Genomic DNA, 12,537 nt, shown 5'->3' with positions numbered 1-12,537 from the left:
AGTTTTATTTTTGCTATGATTTGAATACAAGCAATCAGTGAGATAGAAAATCATCTTAGAGTTCATTATTTGTTTATACTTTTCACACTGGATGCTAAGCAGGTAAAATACATGTTAAATATTGTCAAACACATTCTTCTGTTGTAATTATGGTTAGAGTCTATATTTGTTTGCCTATTATTGTAATGAATTATGGTAACCAACATCTTATTTTTTTTTATTGAGTTTATTGGTACATTTAGGGATACAGTACAGTTACATTCATTGTTGGGATCATGTACCTTTACATGGCAAGTCTTGATTCTCATTTTTTTCCCCTTACCTCTGCCCTCCCTTCACCCCCTCCTCCCCTCCCCATCTACAAACACTTTATTTTCATCTTTTCATTCTCTCACATTTTTTTCTTTTCCCTTTTTGTTCTTCCCCTACGTATCACACCTTCCCTACACCTTTAGCTCCTTTCCTCCCATTTCTAAATGTCAGTAATCTTATTAGAATCTTATGCATTGTTGCAGAATATTCACACCAGGGAAACTATTTGGTATTTACACATGTGGGACTTATTTATTTCACTTAGGAGTATATCTTCAATATGTATCCATTTTCCTATGAATGAATCTATTCTCTCGCTCTTTATGGCTGAGTAATATTCCATTTTATAGAAAAACCACAACTTCTTTATCCAGTTTCCAACGGATGGGCAAATAGGTTGTTTCCAAGATTTAGCTATTACAAACTGTGCCGCTATAAACATGGGTGCACATACTTCTCTGTGATATGATTCTTTTAGTTCTCTTGGAAAGATACCCAACAGAGGGAAGGCTGGGTCAAATGGAACCTCCAGTCCAAGCTCTTTGAGGTATCTCCATATTGATTTCCATAGTGGTTGCACTAGTCTGCACTCCCACCAACAATGGAGGAGGGTTCCTTTCTCCCCACAACCCCGCCAACATTTGTTATTGTGTGATTTCTTGATAGCTGCCATTCTTTGTGGGGTGAGGTGGAATCTCAGTCCAACATCTTATATTAAACAAGCTTCAATTCCTACAATTTCTGTTTCTCATTAATCATGTGTTATTCTTTTAAAATGAGCATTATTGGCTTTTATTTAATCCTACTACTTAATTTTGGGTCTGTATAAAAGCTTGTGATAAGCTGGAACATTTCATATAGTGTTGTAGTAGTCATTTTGATCTGGATATTTAAAATATGTCAAACATATGTCCTTTTTCAGAATCTACACTGTGACAAGCACAATGTTAAGTCCTCACAAGACAGATGCTGAACAGCAGCTGTTGACAACCTCCAGTTCAGGAGCTGATAGGTAAGCCATACACTCTGTTCCCTCTGTTTAAAGTGCTACATCCTTCCTAATCTCTTGTGATTAACAGTTCAATTCTTCTGATTTCAGAGAAGATGTGCCCACTCACCTTCTCAGATTAAACTGCTCCACAGTATTTTTTTCTTTTGTATGAATTAAAAAACACCATGTTTTCATTATAGTGATGCTTTTTGTCATGAAGAGTACAATTTTTTGGAAGTCTATATTTTGACACTTAATGTTTATACAATAATTCTATTCAAATAACTTGTGAGTATTTTAATTGAGTCCATCAAAATATATTTTAGCTATTAACTTTGCTGATGTAAGAGTACACTTCCACTCAAGAGAATAATCAGATAAGATTACATAAGCATGTAAATTTGGTATTTTGTTTTAATGGTGTTCTTTCCTTATCTCCTTTTTTCTATGTAGTATACATGCTATTTCCTGTAATGGGAGATACTCAGCTAGCAGGCCATTTGGGAAAAATAATCTACATTTGCAATTTAATAGGGCTATATGGTAGGTCAAAAGTGGTAAGAAATCAGTTATATTTATAATAATATGAATTCCTTTCAATAGTGACTGTCACAATTTAAGATGATATTTTTAAATAAGAACCACCTAAGGTATATTTACTGAGAGATAAAGAACAAAATTCATATTTATATGATTCCCATTGTAAGGCAGGAATCAAAGGAAAAACTTTATATTTTATTTCATTTTCTTTAGTGTTAACTTGTGGTACACATGTAGTATTCCTACTGAAGACACGATGAGTTTGAAGTTAATATAGCTTAAATTATTTTTCAGCATAGTAAAGATATTATGCTGGTGGACAGGATTATACTGCAGAATGTTAGACTCAAGAAGCAAGCTTTTAAATCATAGCTCTACAATATACTTTGGGAGAATTATGTATTTAAAATAACATAATAAGAGTAAAGAATCACTGTTTAATCTGTAAAGGTAGTACAATAAAGATTTACAGAGAATATTAAAGAAAATAGAGGGTTTTCAGTTTTCAGTTATTTTTGAGAAATGATCTCAAACAAAAAATTAATCATAGCCATGAGTTAGAAATTGAAAATGAAAGAAGTGAATCAAAAGACAAGAACTATCTGATAAATTAAAGTGTGAATTAGTCTTCACATTTAAAAATGGAATTAGCTAGCTTCAGCTGAATGAACGACTGCCATTGAGTGACACAATATGATTGAAAAACATCCATGGAAAGATGACACTGATGGGTTGTAATCACCTGAAGGGGCGATGGTTGTCCATTGAACACTGCTGTTTCTTCCTTCTCCTAAAGATAAAAGAGAGACATGCATGTAACAAACCAAACAGGACGATCACAATTCCTCCTACTGGGCCTCTCAGAGGATCCAAAAGTTCAGTCCATACTATTTGTACTCTTCCTGTCCATGTACTTGGTCACAGTGCTTGGGAATCTACTCATCATCCTGGCAACTACATGTGACTCCCACCTCCACACCCCCATGTACTTCTTCCTCTGTCACCTCTCCTTTGTGGACATTGGCTTCATCTCAACCTCAGTCCCAACGATGCTGGTGAACATCCTGGCACAGGTCAAAGACATCTACACAGAATGCCTCACTCAGGTATACTTTTTCATAATTTTTGTGGGAATGGATAATTTCCTACTGACTCTGATGGCCTATGACAGCTTTGTAGCAATCTGCCACCCTCTGAAATACACACTCATCATGAACCTTCAGTTCTGTGGCCTCCTGGTTCTGATATCCTGGCTTATAATCCTATGTGCCTCCCTGGCTCATATTCTCCTGATGATGCAGCTCAACTTCTCTACCAGCACTGAAATTCCTCATTTCTTTTGTGAACTGGCTCAGGTCCTCAAGGTGGCCAACTCTGAAACCCTCATTAATAACATCTTTCTATATGTGACTCTTGTCCTAATGGTTGTGTTTCCTGTCTGTGGGATACTCTTTTCTTACTTTGAGATTGTGTCTTCTTTAATGAGAATGTCCTCCACTGCCAACAGGTATAAAGCATTTTCTACCTGTTTGTCTCATCTCTGTGTAGTCTCCTTGTTCTATGGAACAGGATTTGGGGTCTACTTCAATTCTGAAGTGACCCACTCTTCTCAGGGAAAACCTGTTGCCTCTGTGATGTACACCATGGTAATCCCCATGCTGAACCCTTTCATCTACTGCCTGAGGAACAAGGATGTTACGGGGCCCCTGGAAAGACTCCTTGGCAGAACAGCCTGTTGTCTTTCATGGACCCCTGACTTCAGAACTAAGAGGATGTTACAGCCCTTAAGACAAATGCTGTGAATTTCAATAGGCTGAGTCTTTCCCCCTCCTAAATGATATGCTTAATTTCTGATATTTCCAAAGCATCTATGTTTTGTCTTTTGAATATTTTATGTTTGTTTTTCTTTATCAACTTCCTCAGTATTTTCTTTGTATTTGTGATTTTATGCATGAAACACAAACTTTCCAATTTAGTAAGATATCTCAGACATTTTAAAGATTTTGAACATGATGGAAACATATCAAGTGAAGATAATTTTTTCAAAAATATTTACTTGAATGTTGATGATTTTCACCATAATATGGTTGTAATCTTGCTTTTCCCTAAGGAAAGGAAATATAGATAATCAAAATACTTATCACATGAGGCTAAACTTGTCATTTTCATTTGTAGTGATACAATGCCTAGAGTAGCTATGAGCTACTGTGATTTTTGGGAGCCTTACTTTATCCTAATGTGGATTGCTTTCTTTATCTTTTTCCTTGTGTCTTTTCCTTCATTTTCCTACCTTGCTTGCTTTCTTCTTTGTATTCTGCTCACTTTTTTTTCTCCCTGCCATTCCCTGCTTTCTCTTCCTCCCTTATTTGGACACTTTCATTGAGTAATGTCAACTTCCTCCATTTCCTTTGCAATGTTGAATAATGTTCTGTTGTGTAAACAAACATACACTCATAGATTATTCTGAAGATTTACATGTTTAACTGTTATGAATAAACTGTAATAAATATGCATGCACATTCATCTTTATCAGTATAGTCAGATGCAGTATAATTTTGCTTCAGTCAATAAGAAAATATACCTGCTCAGATGATCCCACAACATTACGTTTGTTAGTAATGTCATGAATAACAAATAATGCAAGAGTATCAGAGAATGGATTTCTCAAAAGTAAGAAATAGTTTTTAAGATTTATGAGTATCCATTATGGATATATCTCCTGTGCATATGTCAATTAAAAATATCAGTGTGCTGAGTTTTGGTTAGACTCCTTTTTCCTAGCTGCATTTTTATTTCAAAGGGTGGTAAAAATGTAGACCTACAAAATGTAATACCTGTCTCACAGTATACCTCATGAATCTCTCAGGGAATACATAACTGCTCTTCCTGCCAAGTGCCTGGTCACAGTGGTTTGGAAATCTCCTTATCCTGGTCAAGATCTCTGGCTCCCTCCACCACATCCCCATATACTTCTTGCTCTTTGTCCTGTCCATTACTGACATGTTTCATCCCACCCTGGCCGCACAGATACGTAACCTCACAACAGAGTCATCTCCTAGGTGTACTTTTGTATACAGGTGAATCTTTTATAATATTTGATTGTATAGATGATATGCTTATTATTAAGATAGATCTAACTGGTGTGTCTTACTTTCTTCATCACCAAGACGATATCCAACAACCACAGCTCACAGGAAGAGAGGTAAATTTGGGCTCAGGAGTATTAGAAGTTTCAGTCTATAATTACAGGCTTCAAGGCAGAAATAGCACAGTGGAAAAATCCTGGCGGAGGAAAGTTGCTCATATCTTGGTGGCTCAGAAGCAAAGAGAAAGCTGGAGCTGGGGAGGGAAATATGCCTTCCATGTTATCCCTGCAGTTATCTTCCACTTCAATCCCTCCTCCCAACATCTAAAAATATAGCACTGCCTTCCAAAAGCCCCATTCCTGAGTGCACAAGAGTTTTGTGAGGTCGTCATTGATCTAAATAATAACAACTAGTTTATGGTCCTTGCTCATCTTCCATGTAACCCAGTGATTATGAACTCTCACCACTGTATCTTCACATATTTGGTATCCTTTTCGCTTAAATCTTTGGACCCCCCTCAACTTTAAAATGTTATTGGCTTACAATTAACTCCATACAAGGATGTAGACATTTTCAATTTCATCTTTGAGCTTCTCAAGTCATTGATCTGACCTTTCTGACACTTTAGATCACAGATTTTACTCACATCATAGGTGTTTCCCATATAAGGATGACTTTATATCACTATAAAACTATTTCCTCCATTCTAAATATCCCATCCTCAGATGGGGAGTATAAAGTTTTCTCTACCTGTGGATCTGTATCAGTTGTTTGCTTATTTTGTGGAACAGACCTTAGAGTGTCTATTTTAAGATGCATCATCCTCCCCTATGAACTGTTTGTTAAGCCCATAATTTATATCATGCTCACCACTATTCTGAATCCATTCCTCTTCATTCAAATGAATAAAGGCATCAGAACGACACACAGAATAACAGTATAACTTCAGGACCTATGAATGTTAGAGGACTAGGAGAGCCATTGTCTTGCATCAGGAAAGAAAGTATGAATTAGGATTGTAATATGGGTAGATACTAAAATTCAAATTTTTCTGATGTGAGTTATGTGTATTTGATCAAACATATATTCCTGAAAATCTAACCTCCTTTGTGATGTTATTTTTGTCACGATATATTTGATTCCTTAATTTGTCTTACAGTAGAGTGATTGTTGCCATGGCAGGGTGAGGAAGGACTGGGAACTTTCAGTTTTGAAAGATAAAAACTTAAGGAAATAAACAATAATGATGATTGCCTAAAAGGTAAATGTAATTATTGCTTTGGAAATATGCAAGAAACAGTTCAAATTGTATTTCTTGTTATCTACATTTTACTACAACAAATTGTGGCTTGAAATGCATGGATCTAGGAACAAAAAGGAATACAAGTGAATACTACTTGTGAGCTCTTAATTGAGTAGCAGAACCCCAAACCCACTGTAGACATTCCCCTTCTCTGCAATTTCTTCCTCCACTGTTTTGAGGTAGTCATTTGGGATTGGTTAAAACGAACCAAATTCAGTAGTTAGAAATGCTACAAATTAAGTCTTTAAGGTCCTATGAGAGTAAATATCTAGGCCTTGTCTTTTACTCTTTAGCTCGGTGTTTCCAGGCAACTGGATTCTACCTATGTCTCTTCCTCCTCCATTTTTCTCGATCTGGAAGGTCCCATCTGACCCTATATTCCTATCAGTTCTTGGAAAGGGGGCATACCTCCAATTTTTACCATTCATGAAAGCAACATAGAAACCACTTTTCTTCATCATGTTCAGAAAAGAAGCAAAATCCTTTGAGCCTAGGGGAACTGATGGATGAAGAATGCATGATTAGAAACGTTTCCTATCATGAGAAAAACATGAAAGTTTGAGTAGAAAAATGGGAGGATGACCGTGTGCAAAGGTGTATGCATGAGTTCTGTGAATATTATATATTTGGTTCTAGTGAGGGTCCGAAGAATGTCATTCAAAATTTTACTTCACTTCTACACTGGTTCTGACTCCCTTTAACATTTCATGGATGACAGCAGAATGTGGATCACTGTGATCTCTTTCCTAACTAAGCATTACAAAGGTATAAGAAGATGATGATGATGAGGTGGACAGCAATTTTAACCATATCATTTTGAACCAATATTGAGTCACCAAAAATGCAATCATCTGAGATACACATTCCATGATATTTGTTTCATTTCACTGGATTAATGTTTACCAAATATAAAGTCCCATATTATTATTTTACAGCAAAGCAGGAATCACCACCTATTTATGGAACTACTTCCAGGTTGATTGCTTGGAAAAAGAGAAATCACACTGGCATGGTGTGATACTGGGATCAAAGCGCCCAGCGAGGTTGCCCCCACCCCTTCAGATAATGCCAGACATGTGATGGAACACTTGAATTTGATGTATGTACTTCATGGCTGGACTTAAAACCACATTTACAAGTGAACTGTTATGATAGAGACTACCCTGAGCAAGCTACACATTTATATATTGGATTGTCATATGAAAAGTCTGTGTCTGCCTGTTGGTCCATATTGTCTTGCCTGAAGAGCCAGCAATTGATGTGTGGGAAAAGGAAAACCTCCACACCACTGGTTACAGCAGAGGTCTCAATGATCCGTGACCTGTGATGTCTTGAATGAGAAGACAATAGTGCAGAAAAGGGTAGCATGACGTGTACAGAACACTCCTACAGAGGCGAACATGAATCCATGGGAAGAATCGAATTTCTCATTAATCATTGATCTGTTCTTGACTGAATATTTCATTCCCTTGTTGCAGGAACATGCTTTCATCAGTGCTCTCCACTTCCTTGTTCCCTGCACCATCCTTCATCCCTTCTAGAAGCTGCATGTTCGATAAATAGTGTGAGGCTCCAGGAGATGGCATCTTTGCCAGATAAGAGTTTTGGACATCCTTAGTCCCCCAGTTATACATTAAGATCTTTTCTTCTTTTTAATCCTGCTGCCATATCCTTGGTCAGGTGATTGGGGTCTTGATCAGTCTCCAGTACATTAAATATTGTGGGTAAGAGAAATTTTGTTGTCAATTAACTTTGAATATTTTTAGGTAAATGTTAAGAAAACTGTTATGGTTACATAAATCAGTGCTGATATGGAAATGCAGAAAACAGGCTATCCAGTTTTTTGTTTTTTGTTTTGTTTTTTTGGTACTGGGATCAAATTCAGGACCTTGTGCTTGAGAGGCAAGCAGTAGAAATGCTGAGCTAAATCCCTGTCCTTTCCAGTTCTTCATTATGGTTTTCTTTAAAGGACACATACACAGGTGATCAGAATCATACATAGACACAGAATTTTGTAAGTGATAGTTTACACATCTCTGAACTATAATGTCATAGATACCCAGTTTAAATATTGCTACTTTAATTTAGTCATTGGTATAAATTACAATTAAAAAGAGATAAAATGTTACACATAAATTAGAAATTCAGGATTTACTGATTTTTTAAGAATGGCTCCAGCCAAGATCCAGATCTTATAACGACTTAGGTATATGCTGGCTCTCAGCATAAGGATTGTTCTGGCCAAATTCACAAGTTTCTCTCTTACCATCCATTTTTTCATGGCTGGTTGCCTTGCCTATTCAGAAGCGATTCTATCTCTTTCAGACTGGTCTGGTGCCATGTCTGCCCTCACAAGAAAAGGTAAGTGCCCGAACTCAAAGCCCAAGGGATGGTGTCATAAGGGACATATTTCTCTCTGAGTCAGATCCATTGACATTGACTTGTCAATAACAACAACTTTTGAAATAAATTCAATAACCCAAGTAGTAGTCACCATTTGAAATTATACCTGTGTCTCAGAATCTAGAAATTTTGATTTTTGAATGTGCATGTGCCAAAGTTATGAATCATCTTATTCTAATACAGTATTTTTTAAATGCCTGGAAGTAGCACTAATCATGAGTGGGATGCAAATTTAGACTACAGTGAAATACTACCTCATATCTCTTGGGCTATTTTCCAAACAATAAATGATCACAAATGTTAGTGAGAATTCCTTAAAAAGAGAAGATTGAAAAATATTAAAGAAAGTAAATCTGTGTAGCTATTAGGGAGACATTGGGTTTCCTCAAGTAATTAAAAATAGAAATACCATAGAATCCTGCTATTCTTCTATTTCATCTGTATATAAATCATCTGAAATCAGTATGTCAAGGTCTATGTACATTTTCTTCAACACATATTCATTTTTCATGATAGTCACTGTATGATTAGAAACTAAGTACTGCTCAATGGATGAATGAACAGATGAATAAGTACTCAATGGAACACTAATAAGGCACAAAAAGAAGAATCCTGTCTTGTGAAGCAACACAAATGAGTTTGTATCACATTACGTTAAGAGAAACAAGCCAGGCTGAGAAAGACTAACACTACATAAATTCACATGTAAATTTTAAAGTATTCAAAACCATGAAAATCGAAATTAAAATGGTATCTATAGAAGGATGTGGATCAGGGGTTTAGGTACACATTGGTGAAAAGAAAGAAAATTGCTGATGGGAGGAATAACTTAAAGAGATCTATTGCATGGTATGCTGAAAATAGTTAATTACAATAAATAGTATACTTAATATGAAGAGAAACACAGAAGGAAGATGTGTTTATAAAATATATCTCTGATAAGATTCAAGTATCCAAAATACATAAAGAAATTCTAGAGGTCAGAAGCAAAATTACATTGTGTACTATCACAATGTGAGCAAGACTTCAGAAAACATTGCTACACAGAAGACACAGAAACTGTAGTGAAGCACTGGAGTAGATACATAATTATTCCTGAGGAAATGCAAGTCACAGTCACAATGAAGTACTACTGAAAACCAAATGAAATATACTTATACCCCAGCAGAGATTTTGAGACACCTTAGTAATTGAAAACCAGCACACTTCTTTGCTGCCTAACAATCATGTTAGGTACTCAGCAAAGCTTTGCTGGTGATCCTTGCTGTTCAGTGTGCATCCACAAGAAAAGACTATGGCTTCACTAAGTAATGTGATGTTACAGGGCCACTTTAGCACATACAGTTTGTCATTGACTAAAGCATCATTTTGTGGCTTATGACTGTACAGGAAGAAATAAGTCTGCATGCATAATCATCATAGTAGTATTTATAATAGCTAAAAGTAATAATAACTCCAAAATGTTCATCTGTGAATAAAGGCAGGTTGTTTTTTATACACAGTAGAATATTATTTAACCTTAAAAATGAAAGGGAAGAAGTTAGCATTACAAAAGAGAAACAAGCAAATGAGAGATGAAGTAAAAAAGGAGGGATCAAAAGAAGGAAAATAAATTCAGAGATGAAAGAAAAATCAAAGAAGAAGGAAAGATGATTAAAAATAAGGAAAAAAGAGAAGGCGCCTCATAGTCATGGTAGCTGAGAATTACCCTATGTATTATATGACAATGAAACCCATCTTTAAAGATAGGTGTGAGCTTTTCTTATTGAAAATCTAATTACTGCTTTTATACAAGGAATAATTGCAAATATAGGGATGTAAGCTCAGTATCAGGGTCCATAGATTATATCTTCCAAGCTTAGTCTCCCTACAGATATTATGTAAATGAGACAAAATATCTCAAACACTGCTTTCAGATGTAAATTCATAACTATAAAATAATAAGCACAATCCTGATGTGGTAAGTACTCTATCTTTCCTTTCATCAGTTAAGAACAAAACTATATCCATGTTATGGTGAGCACCATTAATATGCAAACAGTTATTTTAGAAAAAAACATAAATGCACTTGATATAAGTATTTCCATCATCTTAAAAATTTCAGAAATGGTGAAGAAATATTACTAAACTTTACACTTTATTCACCATGCATAGAGAGAGAAATACAAAGAAAAATACTGGTAAAACTGTTGATAGAAATTAAGTAAAAATATTCAAAACAAGTACAAGTGCTTTGGGAATAGAAAACAATAACATGTTATTTAGGGGAGACAAATGAGCCAGGATACTGTAATTCACAGCATTTTCCTTAGGGTCTGTAATATTCCCGTAGTGCTGAAGACACTAGTCCATGATGGACCAGAGGCTGCTCTGCTGAGGAGTCTTCCCAGGGCCCCCTTCACATCCTTGTTCCTCAGGCTGTAGATGAAGGGGTTCAGCATAGGGGTCACCACAGTGTACATCACAGAGGCAACTGAGCTTTCATGGGAAGAATGGGTCACAGCAGAGCTGAGGTAGACTGCAAGTCCTGTTCCATAGTACAGTGCGACCACACAGAGGTGAGACCCACAGGTAGAAAATGCTTTATATCTGCTTGCAGTAGAGGACATTCTCATTAAAGTAGAGACAATCTGAAAGTAAGTGTAGATAATCCCAGAAATAGGAAATAAACCCAGTAGGACAGTTAACACATTAAGAAAGATGCTATTGATTAGGGTATCAGATCTGGCCACATTGAGAACCTGAGGAAGTTCACAAAAGAAATGAGGGATTTCAGTGCCTATAGAGAAGGTGAGCCGCATCAGCAGGAGAATATGAGTCAGAACTACCCATGAGATGATGAACCAGGACATGAGAACCAGAGCCACAGAGTCGAGGGTTCATGATGAGTGTATATTTCAGGGGGTTGCAGATGGCTACAAAGCGGTCATAGGCCATCATGGTCAGTAGGAAATTGTCCATTCCTGCAAAAATTATTAAAAAGCATACCTGAGTGAGGCACTCTGTATAGGAAATGTCTTTGTTCTGTGCCTGGATGTTCACCAGCATCTTTGGGACTGTGGTGGAAATGAAGCCAATGTCCACAAAGGAGAGGTTACAGAGGAAGAAGTACATGGGGGTGTGGAGGCGAAAATCAGAGATGACAGTGAGGATGATGAGCAGGTTGCCGAGAACTGCAAGAAGGTAGATGGATAGAAAGAGTCCAAAGAGAATGGACTGAACTTCTGGATCCTCAGAGAGGCCCTGCAGGAGGAAATGTGATCGTGCTGTGTGATTTGCTGCTTGCATGTTGCTGCTTTATCTTCGGGAGAGGAAGAAATAGCGGTGTACAATGAACAGCCAATGACCTCTCCACAGCATCATCTCTCCTTGGCTGTCATTCACTCAGTGTTGTATCAGTCGATGAGAGTGGTTCCTTCAGCAAAGGGTAGCTCATTTCCTTTTTAAGTGTGTATAATAATTCACACTTTCTTTAATGCATGAGACATTTATGCATTTTTAAATTATGGAATCACTTTTTTCAATTTCCCCATTTAAAATCATGGAAATGATTAATTTTTGTTTGATATGAGTTTTATAAAATGATTTAAACTTTCATTTTTTCTTTGACAATCTCTGTACTTCTTTATTGTACTATCTTTACAATAGTGATTTAACAGTGCATTTTATACATTTAGTTTGTGATTTGACAATTCAGTTTTTTCAGATCTATATACTTTTTTCTAAAAATGTGGTTACTACTGATATACTGATACACTGATACAGTGTAAAAGTTAAAAACAGGCTATCTTTCATTCTCAGGGAATCTCATTAAATGACAGTAATCTTTATTACTATTCTTATTCACATTTTACTTTTATATCATATTATTTTGGATATTTACTTCTTTCAAAGACTTTCTT

General features: G+C 36.2%; 1 protein-coding gene and 1 pseudogene across 1 annotated transcript; one reads left to right on the top strand and one right to left on the bottom strand.

The window, feature by feature from the left end:
• Nucleotides 1-2,652: 2,652 nt before the first annotated feature.
• Nucleotides 2,653-3,645, top strand: LOC104869849 (olfactory receptor 7D4). Its single transcript, XM_010635228.1, has one exon. The coding sequence runs from the start codon at nt 2,653-2,655 to the stop codon at nt 3,643-3,645; it is 993 nt and encodes a 330-aa protein (XP_010633530.1).
• Nucleotides 3,646-10,929: 7,284 nt separating this feature from the next.
• LOC104869846 lies at nt 10,930-11,923 on the bottom strand (annotated as a pseudogene).
• Between the last annotated feature and the right edge of the window lie 614 nt (nt 11,924-12,537).

This window comes from Fukomys damarensis, unplaced genomic scaffold (assembly GCF_012274545.1).
Source record: "Fukomys damarensis isolate Sample0158 unplaced genomic scaffold, DMR_v1.0_HiC HiC_scaffold_30, whole genome shotgun sequence".
Lineage (NCBI taxonomy): Eukaryota > Metazoa > Chordata > Mammalia > Rodentia > Bathyergidae > Fukomys > Fukomys damarensis.
This window is presented reverse-complemented; position numbering and strand designations above follow the sequence as displayed.

Bases quoted from the DNA above. Each gene is read 5' to 3' on its own strand.
- LOC104869849 (XM_010635228.1), top strand. From the start codon at position 2,653: ATGCATGTAACAAACCAAACAGGACGATCACAATTCCTCCTACTGGGC.